This window comes from Oncorhynchus masou, chromosome 30 (assembly GCF_036934945.1).
Source record: "Oncorhynchus masou masou isolate Uvic2021 chromosome 30, UVic_Omas_1.1, whole genome shotgun sequence".
Lineage (NCBI taxonomy): Eukaryota > Metazoa > Chordata > Actinopteri > Salmoniformes > Salmonidae > Oncorhynchus > Oncorhynchus masou.
In genome coordinates this window covers 23,028,807-23,056,566 of record NC_088241.1, presented here as the reverse complement: position 1 = coordinate 23,056,566, position 27,760 = coordinate 23,028,807, and the positions used below count along the sequence as shown (strand labels likewise).

Here is a 27,760-nt window from a genome sequence, read left to right as displayed (position 1 = left end):
CACTTCAGCGAGGACCATCATTAATTATCATTGACGAAAGAAGAATAACCATAGACAAAAAAAAAGAAGATCTACACTGCTAATTTGTTCAGCCATCTTGTTCAATTAAGCTCTCAAACTTATACCAGAAACCGTGAGAGAAATAGCCCGGTAACATAAGGTGATTTTAATAGATAGAGACTATGGTATATCATATTCATTACACCACTCTTGTATTACTGATTGTGGGTGTCCAATTACCATCACCAAGGTAACGCTAGCCTCGTGACGCATGTGTCCATGGAGCTTCAGGTCCAGTGAGTGGTAGCTGGGGTACAGATTTAGCCTCGACATGTCAGTGTTCAGGAATCGAATTTGTTGAATGTACTTAGAGGTGTCTGTGTAGCATGGAACTGCAATGAGTGTAAGTAGGGGGGGTGAGGTTGAGAAGAGAAGGATGAGGGCATATTGGAGAAAAGCCAGGGAGGGTAAAATGTGTTATGAACATGTTCCAGGAAAAAGAGAGAGGGGGGGGGGTCTTCACAGCAAAGAGAACGGTAAGGAGGAGGAATGTCAGAAATACCAAGGCTGTCAATCAGAGTGGGGTTTTCAGCAGTATTTTATTTTGATCTAACCTTTTATTTAACTATCAGTATGGAATATCGATGTCACAGTTTAACCTCGGACAAACAACTGACAGTAGCGTCAAGGAAAATCAATACAGGACGAGTGGCCAAAATTTATTTGACCTATTCCAGCTGATGACAGCTAAACCTTCCCGAATGTACCTTTTCCTCATGGGGTAATTGTTGCAATGTTATATCCTTCATTTCAAGAATTTCCATCAAGGGTGTACTCTTTCCTTTCATGTCATGCGGTGTCTGTCGCAAGTGTGACATTCTTCTGGATTGTCAGACCTTTGTGTTCTCGGGTTTGCCATCTACCCCTTGGATATTTCTAATACAATAAGAATATTTTTTTTTGTCTACAGTTCACAGTCAGAGTAGCTGTCTGGAGCCCAGTGAGTTTGGTCCTCTCGGGAGAAACATCCACCTCCACATCCTGCCGAAACCACCTACTGTGGACAAAACAACCACAGGCTGTAAGAGAAATGTCTGGCTCACCTTACCGAGTTTCAGTCTACTAGGAATAAGTCAGAGAGATTGGTGATGATGTAAAAAAAAAGTGACACTTTTGTCAAAACACACTGTATATTACCTGAAATTGTTATTGGTACTTTCAAAATGGTTTCCTACCCACTTCAATCTCATGGAACCTCCCCAAGTGTGCATTCCACCCACACCAACCTAGATCCCTTGAGGCCAATTAACTCTCAAACCTCTCTAACTCCCTAATGGTACACATCACACATTCTCTGGTCACTGGAAGTAAGCTGTGAAATGATCAGCAGTATATAGGCAACAGCAAAAGAGCCTGTTTGAATCAAACATAAAAACGACATGATTGCCATGGAGACAAAGCTGCTGCGATAGGAGCGGTTTACTGATGCACATGATCTAATCCATAAGCCTGCGGGGAGCTGACCCTGTTGAATGTGAAGACGTGTGTGTTTATGTGTTTGTCTGTGTATGTGTGTGTTTGTGTGTGTGTGTCTGACAGTGATGTAGCACCGATGTCCAGTCGAGTCCCAACCGGCTGTAGCAGAGAGCTGGGAGAGGATGAGGCAGGGAGAGAGTGGGAGACAGTGTGTGTAAAGTCTGCCTCTCGATGTACAGCCACACAGAGCAGACACACACCGGCTGGTGACCTGCTCTAACGTCCAGCTGAATGCTGATTCAAACCATTTATCAGCATAGAAAATGCTGGGTGAAAAAAAAGTGGGAATGTACTTCAGAACGCTTCAAGGCAATAATACCTGTTGACAACTTACCTGTAGACAATCTACAAAAATGAATTACCTCTCATTAGGGCTGGGCGATATGCCGATATAGATCGTGTGACGATAGAAAAACGTCTATCGCTTCATTGTATTCTCTGTCGTTTATTTCGTGGTGTTGCAAATCCCACTCTTTACGGCAATATTTTTCGGCAATTGGATGACGCTTTGCGCTCTTCCACACGTGCCATGTGAAAGGAAATTTGCAACACAAACAAACATGGAGGAGAGTGAACGTGACAAACGGACCAGAAAACCGTCCTCTGCAAAATATGCCCGCAGGTCGGGTCCCGACAACAGGCTCAAACCTCTCTTACCACCGACGCAAGAATCATGTGAAACAGTACGGAGAGAGTCTACGGATGAGAGGCAAACAAGTACAGTGGCGTGCTCAACACAAACCCCGACTCAGACGCTACAAGAGGCGTTTGCCCGCGGCACACCATATGGCAAAGAATCACGAAGATGGAAGGAGATAACAGCTGCCGTTGCAACTTACATCTGCAAAGACACGGCCTCAATTTACACGGTCGAGAAACGGGGGTTTCGTGATTTGGCGCTAACACTCGACCAAAGGTACCAAATGCAAATGGATGTGTGACACGTGTTAATGTCAAAATAACATGCAAAACAGGCAAGCCCCCAAAATATATATATATTGTAACGACCCTGGGTTTATAAGCGCGGAAATCGTCTCTGCCAGACGAGCAGGCTTTTGCGGCACAGTCGATAGCTCTCCGGACCTCGGGCTCGAAGGTCGAGGGTTCGAGACCTGATCCCTGCTGTTTCATTACAATATTTTAGGCCTATGTTTATTTTGTTTGTTACCAATGGATCCCTTAGATACCTGAGCAGGCGACCAATGAATAGCCTGTATGCACAGACACATACAGCGGTGGAGTGTGAAGAAGGAGGATTATAATTGGTTGAGGAGGGAGAATGTGTGTGCGAGGCCTATTAGTCAGGGAGGGGCCTTACTGTTGAAACTGTGTGGTGGTCACCACAGTAACAGAAAATGCTTCTGCTGTGTTAATGGGTAGGGAGGGATCCAAAATGCTGTGAATAGGAACGGTGAGCTGCTTTGTCAGTGTTGTTTCAAAGGGCAACAGCCTATATTGTATATCAGGGGAATTAACAGAACATAAACTAAGTAAGGAGACATAAATACAAAGTGTTCCAGTCAAAACTCCACATAGAAAGTAGGTTTACACCGAGAATAAGGAGAGATACTGTATGCAGTATACCATGGTTGTGGATAGAAATGGATAATATAGTAGGAGAGAGAGAGAGAGAGAGATGGCTTTCTCATTTACATCCCCCGCACCCTAATTAATATTTTGATGCAGGAGGCTTTAATGTGTGCTGATTTTAATTGCCCCCCTTTATTCTTGTTTTTCACTTCCTTACTCCTCATGATATTCCAAAGGAATTGACTTAAAGCCATCTTAACATCCACATGGCGGTGCGGTGTGTGCTCCTTGAAACCTGCAACTGAATGCAAAACAAAAGGCAGATGCACACATGCAGGCACACACATCACACACACACACCCCCACTCAGATACACACAGTAACCAAACATGATTATAAAGGCTATAATCATGTAGCATGCACATACAGATGAGTCAGTCTAACTGGCATCATCTAATTAGCCACTATGGGAGGGTGAGACAAGCACAGAGCATCTCAGCCCCCCCCCCAGTCCCGTCAGATGTTACAATATCTCCAACGAGATTACAGGCTGCATACTGTGCTATCGAACCCCTCTGTCCATCCATCCACCCCCTACCACTCTCACCACGATCGATTGACACACTGCCACTGTGGGAAGAAGATTATATCTGATGCTATAGTAACCACTAACCCACCCCATCTGATTGGATGGTGACAACTGTGCCATGATTGGTCAGTTGTTTCAGACCAGGATGGGCCTACGGTGCCAACAATTCGACGACATTGATACCAATAGTAAATAGCTGTAGCAGAAAGAGCCTACACCACAAATTGGAGGCACTCAGAGTCTGCAGCTCGGTAAACTAATTGACAGGTCTTCCTGTTTGCAGACGGAGATGCGGAGGGCAGGGTGAAGTTTGCATTGATTCTACCTCCCGCAGGCTGTGACTCCAGCAGTAAGCAGGTGTAGATGAAGTATAAATCTCCCCCGGTCTCTCCATCTCTCCTGGAGATTAAACAGAGGAGCCTGGCCTGTCAGCTGTGCGATACACAAAAGCACACACAAACACGGGCAGGCATGGCGCACACTGATGCACACACACACACACACACACACACACACACACACACACACACACACGTGGAGACTGACACACACACAGCTACCTGAGTAATGTTTGCCTGGGCCAATTAAAATGGGTTGGAATAACCTGGCCAACCTGTTGATGGAGAGGACCCTTCAGCTGGAGAAATTAAAGCAGAGTCGTTCAGCATCATTAGTGTAGGCGAGGAGGATACCCAGAGGGAAGAAGAGGGGGTGGAGTATGTGAGGGGGATAGTGTGTGTGTGTGTGTGTGTGTGTGTGTGTGTGTGTGTGTGTGTGTGTGTGTGTGTGTGTGTGTGTGTGTGTGTGTGTGTGTTGATCCATCCTACTTTATAAACAAACTGCCCCAAAGTACAGACTGTATAGACTGCCTGTGGATTTGGAACTTTTTTTAAAATTGGAACTGTATGTTTTGATACGAGATATACTGTGGGAAATCTTTTACATCTGTAGAACATTAAGTTCTAGAGCATTTTCCATCAAACCAAACATTTTAAAAAGAGAGAAAAGTCTTTACACACTGTGTACATACAGTAGCAATGAATTAACAATTCACCAATAATTGGTTCGTTTAACAACTCAGCAGGTGCGTTCACCTTTAATTTCATGCACCAACCTGTAATTTCACAACAAATTGCAAAGGTCAAAAAGCTTTCATCTCTTTTATAACAGTTGTTGAACTTCAAATCCTTAACTCATCCAACAACCTTTAAACACCAGCCAAACTCTCCTTTACTCACTCTGAGAACTCTCTCTCTCTCTTTCTCTCTCCCTCTCTCTCTCCCTCCCTCTCTCTCTCCTTCTTTCTCTCTCTCTCCCTCCCTCCCTATGAGGGGCAAACCACTATGCAGTATCACATTCTCCCTCCTCAACCAATTATAATCCTCCTTCTTCACACTCCACCGCTGTATGTGTCTGTGCATACAGGTTATTCATTGGTCGCCTGCTCAGGTATCTAAGGGGTCCATTGGTAACAAACAAAATAAACATAGTCCTAAAATATTGTAATGAAACAGCAGGGATCAGGTCTCGAACCCTCGACCTTCGAGCCCGAGGTCCGGAGAGCTATCGACTGTGCCGCAAAAGCCTGCTCATCCAGCAGAGACTATTTCTGCGCTTATAAACCCAGGGTCGTTACAATATATATATATTTTTGGGGGCTTGCCTGTGGATAGAAATGGATAATATAGTAGACTAAATAGAGACAAGAACAGACTTATTGGTGGATGTATGATGGGGAAACCGCAAACACTTTGTGGCTATTCCATTGCACTCCGCATGGTACAATATTTAAAGCCGACTCCTGGGATACGCAGTGGCCGATAGTGAGTCAAGGATAGGATATAAATAGAACCAAAAATGAAAGGACCAAAAAGCTGTTCCTTAATGCGACCGTGAGCTTAAAGGCTTGAGGGAGTGACGGCTGGTGATTAAAGTGCCAAGCTGATTACACCACCCCACCGAGCATGTCACGGACCATGTCACTGACCATGTCACGGACCATGTCACCAACCCAAATAGCCATGAAGACGTCATCATCTGGGTCACCGTGTCTTCGGCGTGACACATATAGCACGTCAGACGACTCGGACAAGACTGATTGGTTTACATAGACTCTGGGTCGGGGCCAGTAGACAGGATGAGTGGTGGAAGGGAATAACAGACATAACAATGAGATAGAAAGTTGTAGGCCCGGGTAAGTCAACCCCTGACCTTTGACCCTAACTATTTCTCTCTACGATAGAGTACAGTACAATCCCTTTTAATCCCCCTGCTTCGTCATACATTTTGCTACCAGTTTTTCATTATCGCGACTGTGTAATCCCTATGGCGAGGGGCTTGTTGATGCGCTCATGTTCAGTACAGTGGGGTTTTATTTGTTTGTTTTAATCCAAAGATGGGGAGAGGGGAAGTCTGGTGGAAAGGTTTAATAGAAATGATTTCTTCCCCCAGTCCTATCGACTACTGTATGTCCTCACAGAGGAGCTAGAAGATATATTTGCATGGCTCAGAACAAGTGTAGTTGTCACAGTAGGGACTGGCAACACAGCGAGACTATGACGAGCATCGTCAGCTGAAGATGAGCTTCAACTGGATCGCTGTCTATCCTTGAAGTGATGACGCAACACACTCCCTGCGATCTCAATCAGCTAGCGGAATCGGGTAACACTCTTGGCAGATTTTTTTATTTTACTTGGTTCGCTCGCTATTCCAATTTCTACTGGCTCTCGGCTAGCTCACTTTGTACCTCTTTCTGCTAGCTCTAGGCTGGCTCACTGACTGGCTCTTTCTGCGAGCTCTAGGCTGGCTATCTGGCTGGCTCTTTCTGCTAGCTCTAGGCTGGCTCTTTCTGCTAGCTCTAGGCTGCCTCACTGGCTGGCTCTTTCTGCTAGCTCTAGGCTGGCTATCTGGCTGGCTCTTTCTGCTAGCTCTAGGCTGGCTCACTGACTGGCTCGTTCGGCTAGCTCTAGGCTGCCTCACTGGCTGGCTCTTTCTGCTAGCTCTATGGTAGCTCAGTCTGTAATCAGTACCTATTCCTACCAGCTCTCGGCTAGCTCACTAGGTACTTTTCAGCTAGCTCACTCAGCTAGCTACTCTTTCTAGCACACCCCACTAGCTAGTTTCCTCTGCTCCCTCTGATGTCCATGCAAGTCTGTGGACCCCAGCTGAGTCTCCAGAAAGGAGACTTGTGAAGCTGTACTAGAGGCTGGAGCAGTGCACGGGAACCTGTAGGGGCCTGTAGGCTCCAGGCTGTTGCATTTGCTCCAGTGCCAGCAGCAGCAGAGCAGTGCAGCCAGTTCTGCCATCATCCAGCGCAAGGAGAAACCTGTACTGACAGGTGGTCTTCTTCCACAGCGTACAGTCAGAGACTAGCTGTGGAGCTGATCTCTCCTTAATGTACATACTATCACTGTACACTACTGTACCTCTTACACACTGTTATCACCTACACGTACAGTAGAGACTGCTTATCTGTTGCACCCCTGCACCTAATATAGGAAGCTGTGAAAATAGACCTGTGTAAGACTTGGATAATGTTTCGATAAACATCAAACATCACAGGCCGTCATTGTAAATAAGAATTTGTTCTTAACTGACTTGCCTAGTTAAATAAAGGTTCAAAAAATGTGTATATATATATCATGATCTACTATATGTGGCATTTTTACAAAACGTGGAACGTTTGTATTATCTCATGCGCGGAGAAACAGTAAGCTTTCAGAATATACTTGTTTCCTGCCACAGATTTCCCTCCAGGAATGTATGCTAGATTTGCTAATGAGACGAGAGAAGCAGGTGGCAACTCCCATTCAATAGATGGGTCCTTGGCAATAACACATTAAATAATAAGACGCTGCACTCCAAACTGTGAAATCTGAATTCATGCATTAATTGCTGTATATACGGTGCATTCGGAAAGTATTCAGACCTCTTGACTTTTTCCACATTTTGTTACGTTACAGCCTTATTATAAAATGGATTAAATTGGGTTCTTTTCTTCTCATCAATCTACAGACAATACCCAATAATGACAAAGCGAAAACAGGGTTTTAGACAGTTTATTCCTACAGCTCTAGGAAGAGTCTTGGTGGTTCCAAACTTCTTCCATTTAAGAATGATGGAGGCCACTGTGTTCTTGGGGACCTTCAATGCTGTAGACATTTTTTGGTACCCTTCCTCAGCTCTGTGCCTCGACACAATCCTGTCTCGGAGCTCTATGGACAATTCCGTCGACCTTATGGCTTGGTTTTTGCTCTGACATGCACTGTCAACTATGGGACCTTATATTGACAGGTGTGTCTTGTCCTAATATCTATATATTTCTCGTCCTAATATTTATATATTTCTTTATTTTTGTACTAATATTTTAATTGATATATTTCTTTATTCCATTATTTTACATTTAGATTTGTGTATTGTTGTGAATTGTTAGATACTACTGCACCGTTGGAGCTAGGAACACAAGCATTTCGCTACACCCGCAATAACATCTGCTAAATGTGTGTATGTGACCAATAAAATTTGATTTGATTAGGGTAAATAAATAAATGTAATCCATTTTAGAGTAAGGCTATAAAGTAACAACATTTCATAAAAGGGGTCTGAATACATTCAACATGCACCATATATAATAACAACTCCACTTTGTCCATGACAGCCAATAGAAGCTCATCAAGAATATGCATATGCTTGCTTCAGGTCCCGAGCTACAGGCAATTAGATTTGGGCATGTCATTTTAGGAGAACATTTAAAAAAAGGGTCCGATCCTTAAGAGGTTTCAATGGTGGGAAAAGCATCACATTTGAATGACACTGTATGTGTGAAAGATACCGTATGCCCATGCCCCAGCACACACAAGACTATAATTATGATGATTTGTGTCTTGCTGGAGAGAACGATGGAAACCTTATTGGTTCAACATCGGATCTGTGAGATTGAAAAGGAGGGTTGGGACTGGGTCTCCAGGGTGAGAGAAGTGACAGGGGAGGGGGGCGGGGGTTGGGAAAGTGACTTGTCACCTGGGGCTCTGTCGCTATGGAGATATACAGTAGATGATATCTTCCACACTGTGTGTCACCCATCACAGTGCCTGTGGGATGAGGGGGAAGTAAGCGGGGGTGAGGCGGGTGTGAACGGGTGGGGTTGACCCTTCATTCTGCTTGTATGTATTATTTGACAGTCAGAGTAGAGGCGTCATTTGCCTAGCCCTTCATTTAACCCTGACAAAAAGGTCCTCCCACCTTATTTACCCCTCCCTACTGGCACCTTCACCGCATGCACACTACCCCTGAGACCAGATGCACTCTGGGACGTAATTGGAGAGTGGGAAAGAACTGTGTGCTCTCTATACAGGTGGGAGGGTGGTGGATAGAATGGCAATAATGTTAGGGTGCTTCCCAGTTCAACGCCTTCAATTTAAAAAAATCTCAGAAAAGGAAAGGGAGGACTGCGAATGATGGGGCTTCAAGGTCGACTTGACACTCGGGAACCATGGTGCCAGCATGTGTCTCCTGTATGGTTTTTATTCACTGTGACAGTATCTATACAGACTGGCACTCTCTAAAGATGCCTTCAGAATCTTAGGCCTCTTTACGTCTCAGTTTTTTCTCCTACTCACATCATAATAATTCACCCTGGCTATATCAGAAATTCCTATCCATCAGAGGGAAGGGATCGAGGGGATCCACGGACCACCAACTGGTCTTTAAAAGGTTTCCACTCTGATCCCACCTCTGTGGAAGAGAAGGGAAGAGTACTCTTCAATAATAAATACCCCCAACTTCATCACCTGGGGGCATCGATCGGCTTCTATTGAGCTTCCACATGGCCTTCTCCGTGCTCCATGCTGCTTTTACGACGATTGAAGTGCTTGTGGGTTTCTTCTATAAACGCCTCTGGTTTAAATGGTACCTGGGTGTGCTGTGCGCAAAAGGTCAAGGGGTATTTGGTATTTATTAGGATCCCCATTAGCCGCTGCAAAAGCATCAGTTACTCTTCCTGGGGTCCACATAGGGGCTGAGGGGTAGGCCCGTGTCGCATTCTGGGAAGGCTGGTGCTTTTTAATTGCATCTCATGGGAGGAGAGAAAATAAGAAAAGGAGGAGGAGGGGCGGCAGAGGTGTAGAGACTACCGAGGGGGGATGAAACGAGGGAAATAAAAATATATTTTGAGAAAGGACACAGCGATAAGATAAAGGGCAAGAGGAAATTGCAAAGGGGAGCGAGGAGAGAGTGGGGCGTTCCGTCTCTTTGTGTTGGGGAGAGAGAGAGCGAGAACTGCCAAAAACACTGCGTGTAGACAATCCAATTACTAGCCATAAGAGATGCATTGTTTAAGGATAGAACAACTATTGGAGGACAATATTGTGCACCACAGGGAAAAGTGTTGCTGTGACTGCTAATGTTGAGTTCTTTTCTCCTGTACTGTTATGATCACTATGTTCTCCTCAGCATCTGGCTGTGGTGGGTTTGCGCTGTATGCTACAGTGTGTGCTTAAGTTAGTGATCCACATATTCTAAAGCCGTGGTAATGACATCGCTCACAGTGGATGAACATCCCTTTAAGCCCCTATTAAGGCTTGGGGATGGTTCGCCTCGCATTAGTGAGCATGAAGAGGAAGTGATACTGTCCCCATTTGTTTTAATGAGAGACAGGAATGACTTGCATCATTTTCTGATCGATCCACAACAATAAAGCTCAGGGTCGGAAGGGGACAGAATAGGCAGAGGCTAGAAAAGAAGCCGTACCTTTTAAAAAATAAATAAAATGAGAGTCATGGTGCGGAAAACAAAAAAAAGCACATCATCAAAACTCATTGAGTGGACACCTATTGGTGTGAAAGACAAGTTACTGGCACTGCAGGGTCTATGTGTGACGATCTAGAAAACTGGGACATAATCTTGGTTAGCATTTCCATCACCGTTGTTTTGTCTCAGTAAGCAGAGACACAAAGGAAGGATTTACTCGTGGGTTTATGTGGCAGTGTTGGCCTGAAGCAACGGTCTGTTTATGAGCAATTTACAGAGCGCTTTCAGCCGACCGTTCCTGGAGCTCGCCGCCTAATCCTATTCCTCACAGCAGCCGGAGATCTCGAAGGGTGTTTGAAAGTCAGCCCATGTTTTCTTTCTTCCAGTTATTCTTCTCTCTTCTGTGATGATGAGGGGTGGGGGGGGTGAAAGAAGGCCAAGGTTTCCAAGGACACATAATGGGCAGACGGGGTTGACATGAAATATATTCTCTCCTCTTTAGCTGCTGCTTCCCAGCCAAGTACGAAGGCGACGAAATAGCCCTGGGGTCAAAGAGCCCAAAGCCTTGATTGCTATTCACAATGGAGTGGTACTGAATTGACACCTTTCTTTTGTATTTTGAGGGTTTGTAGCCTTGTTTGTTTGACCTAGAGGTTGAACAAAATGAACAATCAACTTGTCCTCTGAAATTTGGTTTGAGTGATTTGGACATGGAATGATACGGTGTTAGGAGTCTGGGGGAGCAAGGGAGAACAGCAACGACAACAACAAGAGTAGGCTATACTTCAGTCTTTAAAAATTCAGTGAATCACTGCCTGGGTGAATTCAAGTGAATGCTAAAGGCTGTATTCAATAAACATTAAAGAGTAAACTCATACACCTTAACGTGATACTAGGTATATGGAGCTGAAAGAATACTTTTAAAAATAAAAAAACTCCAGCACATCGGTAATCTTGATGATTCCCCCAAAAATATGGATCCGTTTAACTGTATTCAATAAACTTAAAGGGAAATAATAATACTGCCTGACCCAGGGATTCCCAAACTCAGGGTCCCCGTTGCTATGTTTCTTCCAGGGCTAATCTGTGGGATTGAGGGTTGATCCAGTTCATCACGTTCACCTCCTGTTCTTCCATTTACATCGTATCCTAGCTCAAACTCTAGCTCTGTTCAAAGACAGGGAAAACCTGCCGCCTGGTGCTTGCTTCGAATCAGCCTCACAGATAATATGCACGCTTGAAGAAGAATGTCACAAGATTATTTTTAGTTTAAACACTCATAAAACTAGGGCACCAGCGAGAGCTCCCGAGCCAAACTCTCAAAATTATTCAACGTGCTTAAGTGTTTTCTCTGGCAATTCTCTAAATATTAACAAGTGTCCCTGCATGATTTTATGTTTCCCTACTCAGAAAGTTTCTCTCCATATCTATACATGTACAAGTATTTTCCTAGCCGCAAGCCTTGGATGTTATGACATTCCTGAAGCCTTCTCATCATCCCTTACTCCAGGCGATCTGCTTCTTCTCTCGGAAGGCAGTGACAGTTGCTGCACATGTCCTTGCCTTTGCCGACTCTCCTGTCCATCAGCTATCCCCCTGTAATGATGTGTGTTGGCTGAGGCACAACTCTCAAGCTCCAATTCCGACTACAGAAATCTTCTGTCTGCCAGCCAGGGAAGCCTCAACTACCTGTCCAGCTAAATGAGCACTTCAAGCTTGACCTAAGATAATCACTGCTCAGTGTGTGCACGTGGGCGTTTGCGTGCGTGTGTGTGAGAGAGAGAGAAAGAGAGAAAGGAGAGAGAGAGAGAGAGAGAGAGAGAAAAAGAGAAAGGGAATTGAAATTGAGAGATAGAAAGATACATATTTCCCTCAGATTACACAGATCCACGAAGAATTTGAAAACAAACCCAGTTTTGATAAACTCCCATATCTACTGGGTGAAATACCACAGTGTGCCGTCACAGCAGCAAGATGTGTGACCTGTTGCCACGAGAAAAGTTCAACCAGTGGAGTGTAAATAAAACCCATATATGTTTATTTATTTTCCCTTTTGTACTTTAACCATTTGCACATTGTTACCATACTGTATATATACATAAGACACTTGAAATGTATTTATTATTTTGGAACTTCTGTGAGTGTAATGTTTACTGTTCATTTTTATTGTTTATTTCACATTTGTTTGTTATCTACATCACTTTCTTTGGCAATGTCAACATATGTTTCCCATGCCAATAAAGCCACTTGAATTTTATATATATATATATATATATATATATATATATAGAGAGAGAGAGAGAGAGAGGCAGAAACAGAGACAGAGAGAGAAAAGTATATAAAATCAAACTTTATTTGTCACATGCGCCGAATACAACAAGTGTAAACCTTACCGTGAAATGCTTACTTACAATCCCTTTACCAACAGTGCAGTTCAAGAAGAGTTAAGAAAAATATTTACTAAATTAAAAATAAATAAAAGTAACACAATAACACAACAATAACAAGGCTATATACAGGGGTACTGGTACCAAGTCAGTGTGCGGGGGTACAGGTTAGAGGTAATTTGTACATGTAGAAAGGGGTGAAGTGACTATGCATAGATAATAAACAGCAAGTAGCAGCAGTGTACAAAACAAATGGAGGGGGGTCAATGTAATAGTCCGGTGACCATTTGATTAATTGTTCAGAAGTCTTATGGCTTGGGGGTAGAAGCTGTTAAGGAGCCTTTTGGTCTGAGACTTGGTGCTCCGGTACTGCTTGCCGTGCAGAGAAAACAGTCTATGATTTGAGTGACTGGAGTCTCTGAAAATGTTATGGGCTTTCCTCTGACACCGCCTGGTATATAGATCCTGGATTGCAGGAAGCTTGGCCCCAGTGATATACTGGGCCGTACGCACTACCCTCTGTAGCGCCTTATGGTGCCGAGCAGTTGCCATACCAGCTGGTGATGTAACCGGTCAGGATGCTCTCGATGGTGCAGCTGCAGAACCTTTTGAGGATTTGGGGACCCATGCCAAAGTCTCCTGAGGGGGAAAAGGTTTTGTCGTGTCCTCTTCACGACTGTCTTGGTGTGTTTGTACCATGATAGATCGTTGGTGACGTGGACACCAAGGAACTTGAAACTCTCGACCTGCTCCACTACAGCCCCGTTGATGTTAATGGGGGCCTGTTCGGCCTGCCTTTTCCTGTAGTCCACGATCAGCTCCTTTGTCTTGCTCACATTGAGGGAGAGGTTGTTGTCAGGGCACCACACTGTCAGTTCTCTGACCTCCTCCCTATAGGCTGTTTTTATTTAAATTTGTTTTATTTTACCTTTATTTAACTAGGCAAGTCAGTTAAGAACAAATTCTTATATTCAATGACGCCCTTGGACTAGTAACCGAAAGGTTGCAAGATCGAATCCCTGAGCTGACAAGGTAAAAATCTGTCGTTCTGCCCCTGAACAAGGCAGTTAACCCACTGTATCAAGGCTGTCAATGAAAATAAGAATTTGTGCTTAACTGACTTGCCTAGTTAAATAAAGGTAAAATAAAACATTTGTACCAAGCTTTAACTTCCTGACTGATGTCTTGAGATGTTGCTTCAATATATCCACATAATTTCCCTCCTCATGATGCCATCTTTTGTGAAGTGCACCAGTCCCTCCAGCAGCAAAGCACCCCAACAACATGATGCTGCCACCCCCGTGCTTCACAGTTGGGATGGTGTTCTTCGGCTTGCAAGCCTCTCCCTTTTTCCTCCAAACATAATGATGGTCATCATGGCCAAAAAGTTATATTTTTGTTTCATCAGACCAGAGGACATTTCTCCAAAAAGTATGATCTTTGTTCCGATGAGCAGTTGCAAACCGTAGTCTGGCTTATTTGTGGCGGTTTTGGAACAGTGGCTACTTCCTTGCTGAGCGGCCTTTCAGGTTATGTCGATATAGTGCTCATTTTACTGTGGATATACAGTTGGGCAAAAAAGTATTTAGTCAGCCACCAATTGTGCAAGTTCTCCCACTTAAAAAGATGAGAGGCCTGTAATTTTCATCATAGGTACACTTCAACTGTGACAGACAAAATGAGAAAAAAAATCCAGGAAATCACATTGTAGGATTTTTAATGAATTTATTTGAAAATTATGGTGGAAAATAAGTATTTGGTCAATAACAAAATGTAATCTTAATACTTTGTTATATACCCTTTGTTGGCAATGACAGAGGTCAAACGTTTTAAGTAAGTCTTCACAAGGTTTTCACACACTGTTGCTGGTATTTTGGCCCATTCCTCCATGCAGATCTCCTCTAGAGCAGTGATGTTTTGGTGCTGTTGTTGGGCAACACAGACTTTCAACTCCCTCTATTTTCTATGGAGTTGAGATCTGGAAACTGGCTAGGCCACTCCAGGACCTTGAAATGCTTCTTACGAAGCCACTCCTTCGTTGCCCGGGCGGTGTGTTTGGGATCATTGTCATGCTGAAAGACCCAGCCACGTTTCATCTTCATTGCCCTTGCTGATGGAAGGTTTCACTCAAAATCTCACGATACATGGCCCCATTCATTCTTTCCTTTACACGGATCAGTCGTCCTGGTCCCTTTGCAGAAAAACAGCCCCAAAGCATGATGTTTCCACCCCCATGCTTTACAGTAGGTATGGTGTTCTTTGGATGCAACTCAGTATTCTTTGTCCTCCAAACACGACAAGATGAGTTTTTACCAAAAAGTTCTATTTTGGTTTCATCTGACCATATGATATTCTCCCAATCTTCTTCTGGATCATCCAAATGCTCTCTAGCAAACTTCAGACGGGCCTGGACATGTACTGGCTTAAGCAGGGGGACACGTCTGGCACTGCAGGATTTGAGTCCCTGGCGGCATAGTGTGTTACTGATGGTAGCCTTTGTTACTTTGGTCCCAGCTCTCTGCAGGTCATTCACTAGGCCTCCCCGTGTGGTTCTGGGATTTTTGCTCACCGTTCTTGTGATCATTTTGACCCCACGGGGTGAGATCTTGCGTGGAGCCCCAGATCGAGGGAGATTATCAGTGGTCTTGTATGTCTTCCATTTCCTAATAATTGCTCCCACAGTTGATTTTTTTCAAACCAAGCTGCTTACCTATTGCAGATTCAGTCTTCCCAGCCTGGTGCAGGTCTACAATTTTGTTATCTGGTGTCCTTTGACAACTCTTTGGTCTTGGCCATAGTGGAGTTTGGAGTGTGACTGTTTGAGGTTGTGGACAGGTGTCTTTTATACTGATAAGAAGTTCAAACAGGTGCCATTAATACAGGTAACGAGTGTAGGACAGAGGAGCCTCTTAAAGAAGAAGTTACAGGTCTGTGAGAGCCAGATATCTTGCTTGTTTGTAGGTGACCAAATACTTATTTTCCACCATAATTTGCAAATTAATTAATTAAAAATCCTACAATGTGATTTTCTGGATTTGTTTTCCTGATTTTGTCTGTCATAGTTGAAGTGTACCTATGATGAAAATGACAGGCCTCTCATCTTTTTAAGTGGGAGAACTTGCACAATTGGTGGTTGACTAAATACTTTTTTGCCCCACTGTAGATACTTTTGTAGCTGTTTCCTCTAGCATCTTCACAAGGTCCTTTGCTGTTGTTCTGGGATTGATTTGCATTAGTTGCACCAAAGTATGTTCATCTCTAGGAGACAGAAAGCGTCTCCTTCCTGAGCGGTATGACGGCTGTGTGGCCCCATGGTGTTTATACTTGTGTACTATTGTTTGTATAGATGAACCTGGTATTATCAGGTATTTGGTTATTGCTCCCAAGGATGAACCAGCCTTGTGGAGGTCTACAATTTTTTTCTGAGGTATTGGCTGATTTCTTTTGATTTTCTCATGATGTCAAGCAAAGAGGCTCTGGGTTTGAAGGTAGGCCTTGGAATACATCCACAGGTACACCTCCAATTTACTCAAATCATGTCAATTAGCCTATCAGAAGCTTCTGCAGCCATGACATCATTTTCTGGAATTTCCCAAGCTGTTTAAAGGCACAGTCAACTTAGTGTATGTAAACTTCTGACCCACTGGAATTGTGATACAGTGAATTATACGTGAAATAATCTCTGTAAACAATTGTTGGAAAATGACTTGTGTCACGCACAAAGTAGATGTCCTAACCGACTTGCCAAAACTATAGTTTGTTTAACAAGAAATTTGTGGAGTGGTTGAAAAACAAGTTTTAATGACTCCAACCTAAGTGTATGTAAACTTCCAACTTTTTTTATTAGAATGTAACTTCTCTTAAGAAACGTCAAACTACAAAGGTGGGTGATTGGGCCTGCGATGAATACATTACACACACACAGGTTGGTTTTACTATCCTTGAGGACAAACAATTGATTCCCATTCACAAGCCGATTTTCCCAATCCCCTAACCCTTAATAATCTTTTACTGCAGTGGGCTAAATCAGGGTCACACAGAGTGTTGCTTGGTAGTCAAACAAATGTACTTTGAAACAAAAGTATTCACCTCACACACATGTTTATGGGCTCAAAAACAGAATGCACCTGGTACCACATCAGATGTACGGTGGAGTTTAAATGTATTCAATTTTAAGTTTGCATCCCGATATACATCACAGAGGACTGAAATATAACAGAACTGTTTGACATAGAAACAACAGATTTTCTGCATTTTTTTTGTTTTAATTATGAAATTATGAAAAACATTGTACCAATTAGGCCACTAGAGGGCACTTTGGTCATTCAACTGCAGGAAAGGGCTACCCTAAACCTAAATGTAACCCTAACCCCTAAGCCTAAAATATCCTTTTTTCCTTGTGGGGACCAGCGAAATGCACACATTTGTCTGAAATGTCCTTGTTTTACTATCCTTGTGAGGACTTCTGGTCCCCAAGGACAGCAAAACCAAAAACACATATGCACACACACACAAGCTAATCTGCCAGTGTGACACATTATGTCTCTCCTTCACCAGTCAAAGGCATTACGTGAAGAACAACATTTCTCATGCCACATTAAAGATTAAACCAACCTTCCATACTATCATAGGGATTTCAATTCCATCACAGATCCAGTTTCAATGTGTCTTGATTGAGTATGTCAACATCATTCCTCGATTGTACTCGGCATATCAACAGCACTCATTTCATTTCTTTAAGCATCCGGCCATGACACATTTAGAAGACTTGTTGTCCAATTTGCCTTGTCTGTGTAAATAGAAAGCTGAGTAAATAGATGTCGGTCAAATATAACAAAACTAACAAAGAACCATCTGAGGCTCAGAGACCAAATTAAACGTGATATGCAATAAAGACATATTCATAAACGACAGAAAAGACCGTCAAATGTATCACACTGAATAAGGTTTTGAAGACATAGGAAAGCTCATTAAATATTATTATTACATTTTCTACACATATTTAACCCCATTGTTTGTGTTGCCACAAAACTACCTTCATACTTCCATTAATGTGTATGGGTTACCTTCAGACGAGTCCCGTGACACTTGTAACACCATTGTGTCCGAGAGTCTCATCTTTCCATAGACTGGTCCTATTAGTTTTGTATGCCAAACCGTTCGGCCGCTACAGACGTTTTCGTGAGAAGACAGATTTTCAGAATATCTCCTAGTCTGACAAATAGAGCTGCAGCTCCTCCACTTTCCACCGCAGATGCGAAAGGGCAACACAGGCAGATGCAGTGGATTGAGTTGCAGCCTAAGCAAAAACAAAACAGATACACTATACATGCAAAAGACTGTGGACAGCCCTTCAAATTAGTGGATTTGTCTATTACCAGCCACACCCACTGCTGACAGGAGTATAAAATATTTTGTTGGGAGCTTCATGAAATGGGTTTCCAAGGCCGAGCAGGGTAAATCTAACCTGTCTCACGACGGTCTAACGCCAGCTCACGTTCCCTATTAGTGGGTGAACAATCCAACGCTTGGTGAATTCTGCTTCACAATGATAGGAAGAGCCGTCATCGAAGGATCAAGCCTAAGCTCACCGTGCACAATGCCAACTGTCGGCTGGAGTGGTGTAAAGCTCGCCTCCATTGGACTTTGGAGCAGTGGAAACGTGTTCTCTGGAGTAATGAATCAAGCTTCACCATCTGGCAGCCCGACAGACTAATCTGAGTTTGGCGGATGCCAGGAGAACGCCAGCTGCCACAATGCATAGTGCCAACTGTATAGTTTGGTGGAGGAGGAATAATGGTTTGGGGCTGTTTTTCATGGTCGGGCTAGGCCCCTTAGTTCCATTGAAGGGAAATCTTAAAGCTACAGCATACAATGACATAGTGTATAATAAGTGTAGAATAATCATAAAATCACTTGTTCTTGCCTGGTTCCTGTCATAGGCCACTTTGTGTAAAGTGTTACCTACTTATCATTCTGAAAGTTATAGCAAATATGTGTGGGTCTTGGAAAAAAAATGTTAATAAGGAATTATAATAATGAAATGCTTTTAAAAAGTTGTAAATGAGGTGGTGTTGGTCAGAACAAATCAATGTACTGTAAACTCCCACGTGAAGTGCACTCCCACACATAAACACAAGAGCCTTCAGCACTTAGAGTTCTACTGTGCCATTACTCGCCCACAACTCTGTGAAAAATGTGAGAATGAACTTGCACTTAATATGTTTGAGTAAAATCCTCAGTATCCTCTCTCTGTAGTTGTCCAGCAACACTACAACCTTTTCATGGGCATAGAGGGGAAAGCGTGATGTCTTAAAACCGTGAATCATAAAGAGAGAAGGAAAACAGAGAAGAAAAAGGAGGATGCAGAGAAAGAGGATGGAGAGAGAAGAGAGGCAGCAGCAGATGGGTTCTACCTCTCGATCAGGGGCGTCGACTGAGTCTGGAGTGAGAGAGAGAGCAGGAGGGATGTTCCAGTGACTCTTCAGCATATTTACAACATGCTTGTGACAAGTAGACTAACTGACGATCTAATCTCACCCCCGTCTCTGTTTAGTCATGGGATTAAATTAAAAGAACACAACATCCAATTTCACACCTGGCTTCCTCCAACGTAGCACTCCTCCAGCACAGTGTGACAGTCACCCACAGGACAACCTCTCGCCTCTCCCTTCCCACATGTTTGTCAGTATTAGTAAACGGGGCGTGGAGAGAGAAAACCATGTCAGATTTCCAACGGAATGGAAGTTAATTTGCTTAGTGGGATTAGCGATATTGGGTTGAAGTAGTAAGCCGATCTCTTTCCCCAGAGACTTGAAAGAATAGACACAATTTTGAGAGACAAATTTACCGATTACTGATTTCGATAAGCTATCTTCTCTGCGTGTATCTGGCTGATCAGTATAGGGGATATTTATTTCACAGAGGCTAATTACGTTACTCAGATAAAGGAAGCAATTAAATGATAAACACCAGTAGGAATTTGGTGACCTCTAACCTCTAATAGCTGCTGTCTGTGTTATTTCTACATTTCACTGCATAATGGTACCTTAAAAGTGCCACTGTGTAATTAGGTAGAGCAACAATTTCAATACTATTTAGAAGATTTAAGATCTTCCCATGTGTTAGGTCTACAAAGCTGCTTTAAAATAGAATGTACTGTCATGACTTCTGCCGAAGTCGGCTCCTCTCCTTGTTCGGGCGGCGTTCGGCGTCACCGGCTTTCTAGCCATCGCAGCTCCTTTTTTCATATATCCATTTGTCTTGTCTTGTTTTAATACACACCTGGTTTTCATTTCCCCAATCAACCTATGTGAATTTTAACCCTCAGTTTCCCATCATGTTTTGTGTGTAATAGTTTTCATGTCTTGTGATGTTCGTTTAGCGCTTTACTTTATTGTTCCGTTTTTTTTAAGAGAGTTTGTTTTGTTGTGCTCCCGGTTTGGAACTATAATAAAGTTTGTTTTATTTATCATACTCTGCTCTCCTGCACCTGACTTCGCCTTCATACACATCTTGACAGAATTACACACCCATTGAATTGAGTCAGCAGGATCAGGTAGAGGGGTTGAGCAGCGCGTCCAGGAACATTCAGCCATGCTACATCATCTTGGTGCCATGATGGATTGCATTGTCCAGACCATGGACCGCTGGGAGAGACAGGAGGTCTCCAGTGCCTCGATCAGCACAACCGGGGTTGTCTCCACCCGTTCCATCCGGAGAGAATTCCGGGGGGATGCGTCTCTCCCTTCCCAGGGAGTAGCACAGTGCCAGGGATTATTGTTACAACTGGACCTCTACCTGGCCACTGTGCATCCAGCTCCCTCGGGAGGGGAGAGAGTGGCCGCTCTCGTCTCCTACCTCACAGGAAGAGCGCTGGAGTGGGCAAACGCCGTTTGGAGAGAAGGAGACACGGCTCCAGACCACTTTGAGGATTTCACCCGTCACTTCAGGGCCGTCTTCGACCATCCACCTGAGGGCAGAGCGGCGGGGGAGAGGCTCTTTCATTTGAGGCAGCGAACGAGGAGCGACCAGGACTTCACCCTAGAATTCCGTACCTTGGCCGCCGGAGCAGGCTGGAACGACAGAGCCCTTATCGACCACTATAGATGCAGCCTACGAGAGGATGTCTGACGTAAGCTGGCCTGCAGGGATTGCCACCATTACCTTTGACCAACTGGTGGATTTGTCCATCCGGTTGGATAACCTGCTGGTCACCCACAGATGTTCAGAGGGGGCTCTGTTGGTTACATCATCCAGCAACCCTGCTCCGGTGCCCATGGAGTTAGGAGGTGCAGCGCATAGGGAGACGGGAGGAGGAGCCTTCACGTGCGCCATCTGTGGCCGCAGAGGACACACTGCCGGTCGGTGCCATGTTGGTTCCTCTGGGAGCCGAGGCAACAGGCAGGGCACTCTGGCAGCACCCCAGGTGAGTTTGCACCACACTCATCCAGAGTCCTCTGTTGATCAACTGTTTGTGCCTGTTTGTTTCCCTGAGTTTTCCTCACATTCCCAGCATAAGGCGCTCGTCGATTCAGGAGCAGCTGGGAATTCTATCGACAGAGCATTAACCATTAGGTTAAGGATCCCCATTTTTCCTACAGTTAGACCCTTCCAGGTACACACTCTAGATATCGACCATTAGGGTCTGGGCTAATCAGGGAGACCACCGTCTCCTTGGCCATGATTATGCAGGGGAATCATGAGGAGAGAATCAGTCTCTTTCTCACTGACCTGCATTTCCTGTGGTACTAGGCCTTCCCTGGTTGGCTCTGCATAACCCCACTATTTCCTGGTGACAAGGGGTTTCTCACGGGGTGGTCGCGAGAGTGCTCAGGGAGGTGTGTAGGGGTTTCCAGTGGTGTTACTATGGTGGAAAGTCCAGATCAGGTCTCCACCGTGCACATCCCCCCAGAATATGCCGATTTGGCTCTCACCTTCTGTAAAAAGAAGACGACTCAATTACCACCTCATCAACGGGGGGATTGTGCGATAAATCACCTGGCGGACGCTGCACTTCCCAGGAGTCACGTGTATCCCCCGTCGCAAGCAGAGACAGTGGCTATGGATACATATGTCTCTGAATCCCTGCGTCAGGGGTACATTCGGCCCTCTACTTCACCTGCCTCCTCAAGTTTCTTTTCTGTGAAGAAGAAGGATGGAGGTTTACGCCCGTGCATTGACTATAGAGGTCTCAATCAAATCACGGTGGGGTACAGTTAGCCGCTACCTCTTATCGCTACGGCGATTGAGTCAATGCATGGGGTGCGCTTCTTCACGAAACTGGATCTTTGGAGTGCTTATAACCTGGTGCGTATCCGGGAGGGAAAGTGGACCGCGTTCAGTACCACCACAGGGCATTATGAGTACCTTGTCATGCCATACGGGTTGAAGGATGCTCCATCAGTTTTCCAATCCTTAGTAGACGAGATTTTCAGGGACCTGCACGGGCAGGGTGTAGTGGTGTATATCAATGACATTCTGATTTACTCCGCTACACGCGCCGAGCATCCGTCTTTGGTGTGCAAGGTACTTGGATGACTGTTGGAGAATGACCTGTATGTCAAGGCTGAGGAATGCCTGTTATTTCAGCAGGCCGTCTCCTTCCTAGGGTACCGCATTTCCACCTCAGGGGTGGAGATGGAGAGTGACCGCATTTCAGCCGTGCGTAATTGGCCGACTCCCACCACGGTAAATGAGGTGCAGCGATTTTTAGGGTTTGCCCATAACTACCTGAGATTTATCAGTGTTTTGTCAGGTTGCTGCGCCCATTACCTCATTGCTGAAGGGGGGTCCTGTAAGGTTGCAGTGGTCGGCTGAGGCAGACAGGGCCTTTGGGCAGCTAAGAGCTCTGTTAACTTCAGCTCCAGTGCTGGCCCATCAAGATCCGTCTTTGGCATTCATAGTGGAGGTGTACGGGTCCGAGGCTGGGATAGGAGCTGTGCTCTCACAGCGCTCGGGTACGCCACCGAAACTCCGCCCCTGTGCTTTCTTCTCGAAGAAGCTCAGTCCAGCTGAGCGTAACTATGATGTGGGAGACCGGGAGTTGTTGGCTGTGTTTAAAGTGTTGAAAGCATGGAGACTTTGGCTTGAGGGGACTAAACACCCTTTCCTCATCTGGACTGACCACCGCAACCTGGAGTACATCCGGGCAGTGAGGAGACTGAATCCTCGTCAGGCAAGGTGGGCCATGTTCTTTACCCGTTTCGTGTTTACCTTGTCCTACAGACCAGGTTCCCAGAATAAGGCGGCAGACGCACTGTCCAGACTGTATGACACAGAGGAGCGGCCCATGGATCAGACTCCCATACTTCCGGGCTCCTGCCTGGTAGCGCCGGTCGTGTGGGATCTGGATGCGGACATTGAGCAGGCGCTGCATACGGAGCCCGCTCCCCTCCAGTGTCCCATTAGGCGTAAGTACGTTCTGTCTGCTGTTCGTGACCAGTTGATCTCTTGGGCCCACACGTCTCCCTCCTCTGGTCATCTGAGGATTGGTCAGACGGTGCGCTGTCTGACTGCGAAGTACTAGTGGCCCACTTTGGCTGTGGACGTGAGGGTGTACGTTTCCTCCTACTCGGTGTGTGCCCAGTGTAAGGCTCAGAGACACCTGCCCAGAGGTAAGTTACATCCCTTACCCGTTCCACAACGACCTTGGTCACATCTGTCAGTGGATTTCTTAACAGATCTTCCTCTTTCACAGGGAAATATCACGATCCTGGTCCTGTCGTCTCCTCCCTCTGCCTGGTCTCCCTACGGCCCTACAGACTGCGGAGGCCCGGTTTACAGCTCTCCCGGCACTACGGGGTGCCTGAGGATATTAGCGTCAGATCGGGGTCCCCAGTTCACGTCGAGAGTATGGAGGGCGTTCATGGAACGTCTGTGGGCCACGAACAGCCTAACCTCAGGTTTTCACCCCGAGAGTAACGGGCAGGTAGAGAGAGTCAACCAGGATGTGGGAAGGTTTCTGAGGTCCTATTGCCAGGACCGGCCGGGGGAGTGGGCAGCGTTCGTGCCCTGGGCCGAGATGGCACAGAACTCGCTTTGCCACTCCTCCACTAACCTCTCCCCCTTTCAGTGTGTATTGGGGTACCATTCGGTTCTGGCACCATGGCATCAGGGTCAGACCGATACTCCTGTGGTGGACGACTGGTTTAGGTGCGTGGAGGAGACATGGGAGGCCGCTCGTGTCAATCTCCAGCAAGCGGCGTGTGGTTAGACACCAGCGCGAACCGTCACCGCAGTGAGATCCCTGTGTTCGCACCGGGGGACCAGGTCTGGCTCTCGACCCGTAACCTGCCCCTCCGCCTGCCCTGCCGGAAGCTGGGTCCACGGTTTGTGGGGCCATTTAAAGTCCTGAGGAGAGTGAACGAGGTATGTTACAGATTACAACTTCCCTCTTATTATCGTATTAACCCCTCGTTCTATGTGTCTCTCCTCAGGCCGGTGGTGGCTGGTCCGCTCCAGGAATCCGAGGTGCGGGAGGTCCCTCAGCCCCCTTTGGACATCGAGGGGGCCCCGGCGTACATCGTTCGTTCATCCTGGATTCGAAGCGTCGGGTGGGGGTCCTTCAGTACCTCGTGGAGAGAGAGAGGTATGGACCGGAGGAGAGGTGCTGGGTTCCGGTTGCAGATATTTTGGATCCTGAACTACTGCGGGAGTGTCACCGTCGCCGGCCGGATCGCCCTGCACCTCGTCCTCGAGGCCGTTGTCGGCGCGCCGCTGGGGTCGCGCGTCAAGGGGGGAGGTACTGTCACGACTTCCGCTGAAGTTGGCTCCTCTCCTTGTTCGGGCGGCATTCGGCGACCGACGTCATCGGCTATCTAGCCATCACCGCTCCTTTTCATATCTCCATTTGTCTTGTCTTCATACACACCTGGTTTTCATTTCCCCAAGCAATCTACTTGTATTTAACCCTCTGTTTCCCATCATGTTTTGTGATGTTCGTTTAGCGCTTTACTTTGTTGTTCTGTTTTTTGAGCGCGTTTGTTTTGTTGTGCTCCCGGTTTGGAACTATAATATAGTGCACTTTATTTATCATACTCTGCTCTCCTGCACCTGACTTCGCCTTCATACACATCTTTACATGTACAGATATTTCTTTAAAGGACCTTTCAGGCAGCTACCATAAAGGTTCTTTACCACAATGATCATAATGATAACCCATACACAGATGGTTACTTACAGATGTAACATTTTAATTTAAGTCAATTTGCTACTGGAGGAAAATAATCCTGCAGCAAAAGGAAATGTGAATTTGTCACGTAGAGTAGGCCAGAAGGCTATACTGGAAAATAAAAAAAGATGGTGGAACCGCAAAAGTTCTTCTGTGCTTCAGGGTGTTTATTTACAAAGTGATTCTGGAACAAAAACAAAACAACAGTACTGCCATCAAACATATACCTTATGGGACAGCTAAAAACAATGCTGCCCCATTCACAGCTCAATCCAAAATGGCCTCTCCATGAACTGAAAGAGAGGCTCCTTTTGTAGGGCTAGCCCCTCCCCTCAGAACAATTAACACTAATTAATTAAGCAATTACCTAGTCAAACCTACATTTTCCATTAATTAAACATACTAAAGTATATACATTGCAACATGTTTATGAAACAATATCACAACATAACAGTTACAAAATTACATCACTACTGACAGTGTCTTTCAATATGCACATTTACATTAAAGAGCCATTTGGGACTAGGCACTACAAAGAGAGAGGAACAGAACAAACACACAACGCGCTCCTCCATAACATCGATACGTAAAATACATATCGCTTGTATTAAATATGAACATTGACATAAGTGTGAAATGTATGTACGAAGACAGAGAAGTTAACTTGTGTGTCGACCCACATTGTTACCTTATCTGATAACGGAGCAGGGAGGAGTGATGAATGAGTGCGTGCGTTAAAGAACCAAATGCTGCCCGCGGCCAGTGACGGACTTCTACGTCACAAAATTATTATGCGGATTGTGATGAATTGACATTTTAGCAGGGGTTGATACATTTTTCGTAAGGGAAAATAGAGTTTGAACTTTCAAAATGGAAATGACTAACTTAGAATCCTTTTAAAACCTCAAATACACTACAAGTTTTAAATGTCCTGCAGGTTGATTAAATTAAATCCTACATCTGTAGGGCTATGAAATACAACCGGATATCATGCAAAGGGTTGGATAAGGTCCCTTTTGTCGGTCTTAATTCCAACACATGGGGAGAGAAGGCTGAGTTATCACCCTATTTGCATAATGCAGGACATTTACATGAATACTACAGTACAGTCACATTTACATGAATACTACAGTACAGACACATTTACATGAATACTACAGTACAGTCACATTTACATGAATACTACAGTACAGTCACATTTACATGAATACTACAGGACAGACACATTTACATGAATACTACAGTACAGACACATTTACATGAATACTACAGTACAGACACATTTACATGAATACTACAGTACAGACACATTTACATGAATACTACAGTACAGACACATTTACATGAATACTACAGTAGACACATTTACATGAATACTACAGTACAGACACATTTACATGAATACGACAGTACAGACACATTTACATGAATACTACAGTACAGACACATTTACATGAATACTACAGTACAGACACATTTACATGAATACTACAGTACAGACACATTTACATGAATACTACAGTACAGACACATTTACATGAATACGACAGTACAGACACATTTACATGGATACTACAGTACAGACACATTTACATGAATACTACAGTACAGACACATTTACATGAATACGACAGTACAGACACATTTACATGAATACTACAGTACAGACACATTTACATGAATACTACAGTACAGTCACATTTACATGAATACGACAGTACAGACACATTTACATGAATACGACAGTACAGACACATTTACATGAATACTACAGTACAGACACATTTACATGCATGTTCTATTTGGAAGACACATTATTGTATTACTACGACACGATGAGAGAGAAAGAAGAGATGCCATCAAACCTCGGAGAGAAAGGTTAGCATTGTCTTACATAATGGCCTCAATACTCCACAATCCAAGTAGACAGGATGTGGATGAACATCCAGACAAAGGCCCGCCAACCCAATCCTCATTAAAAGATGATCACACTTTTATTAAGAGCTTTATCACAGGATATCCTGTCGCTCAGACACACGTGTGTGTGTGTGTGTGTGTGTGTGTGTGTGTGTGTGTGTGTGTGTGTGTGTGTGTGTGTGTGTGTGTGTGTGTGTGTGTGTGTGTGTGTGTGTGTGTGCGTGTGTGTGTGTGTGTGTGTATACACGTGTCATTAGGGACCTGAGGAACCTTCTGGTACCATGTCCGATTAATGCCCACACAATGAAAAGGTGGTATAAAGGCTGCTGGGACAGATCACAGTCTGATGGACCCGGAAAGAACCATTCCGATAGGTGGGTTTCATACACACCGACAAGTGGGAAATGCACATAACATGCACTGGTAGTCAGGAAGCCTATGGCAGGCCTTTTCCACCTACAGTACAACCATATGCAAAACATCAAAGATGATTAAATAATGGTAGCCAGGGGATCCGCAACCTGCACGTCTCTAAAATGTTGACGAGCGAAAAATACCTTCACAATGAGAACATTCTCTTCTATGAGCGATTAGCATTAATGAAAACTCTTTGACCGAGATGTCGACTAAGTCCCACAGACAATTGTGTGTCCATGACTGCAGACCATTTGACTGTTTTTGATAAAGACCGTAAGACCTTCACGAGCAGCTCATTGAGGGCATATGGGGCTTTTTAGCCAGGGGCCACAAAACACGACTCACCAAACATGTTCCCAATGTGGCCATTCCTGGTCAGGGGCCGTAGCTCATTCTTGCCCCAGGCAAAGCTCTTGTAGTTGTCCCAGGCAAACTTCATCATCTGAAACACAAAAACAGGTGACG

The 27,760-nt window shown here is 44.8% G+C and overlaps 1 protein-coding gene across 2 annotated transcripts in view; it reads right to left on the bottom strand.

Annotated features, from left to right (window-relative positions):
- Nucleotides 1–27,760, bottom strand: part of LOC135522378 (mannosyl-oligosaccharide 1,2-alpha-mannosidase IA-like) — a 221,143-nt gene that overhangs the window by 85,076 nt on the left and 108,307 nt on the right. For both annotated transcript variants that reach the window (XM_064948566.1, XM_064948567.1), the window contains exon 2: nucleotides 27,641–27,737. In XM_064948566.1, the coding sequence (XP_064804638.1) occupies nucleotides 27,641–27,737 (97 nt within the window). The remainder of the gene's footprint in view (nucleotides 1–27,640; nucleotides 27,738–27,760) is intronic.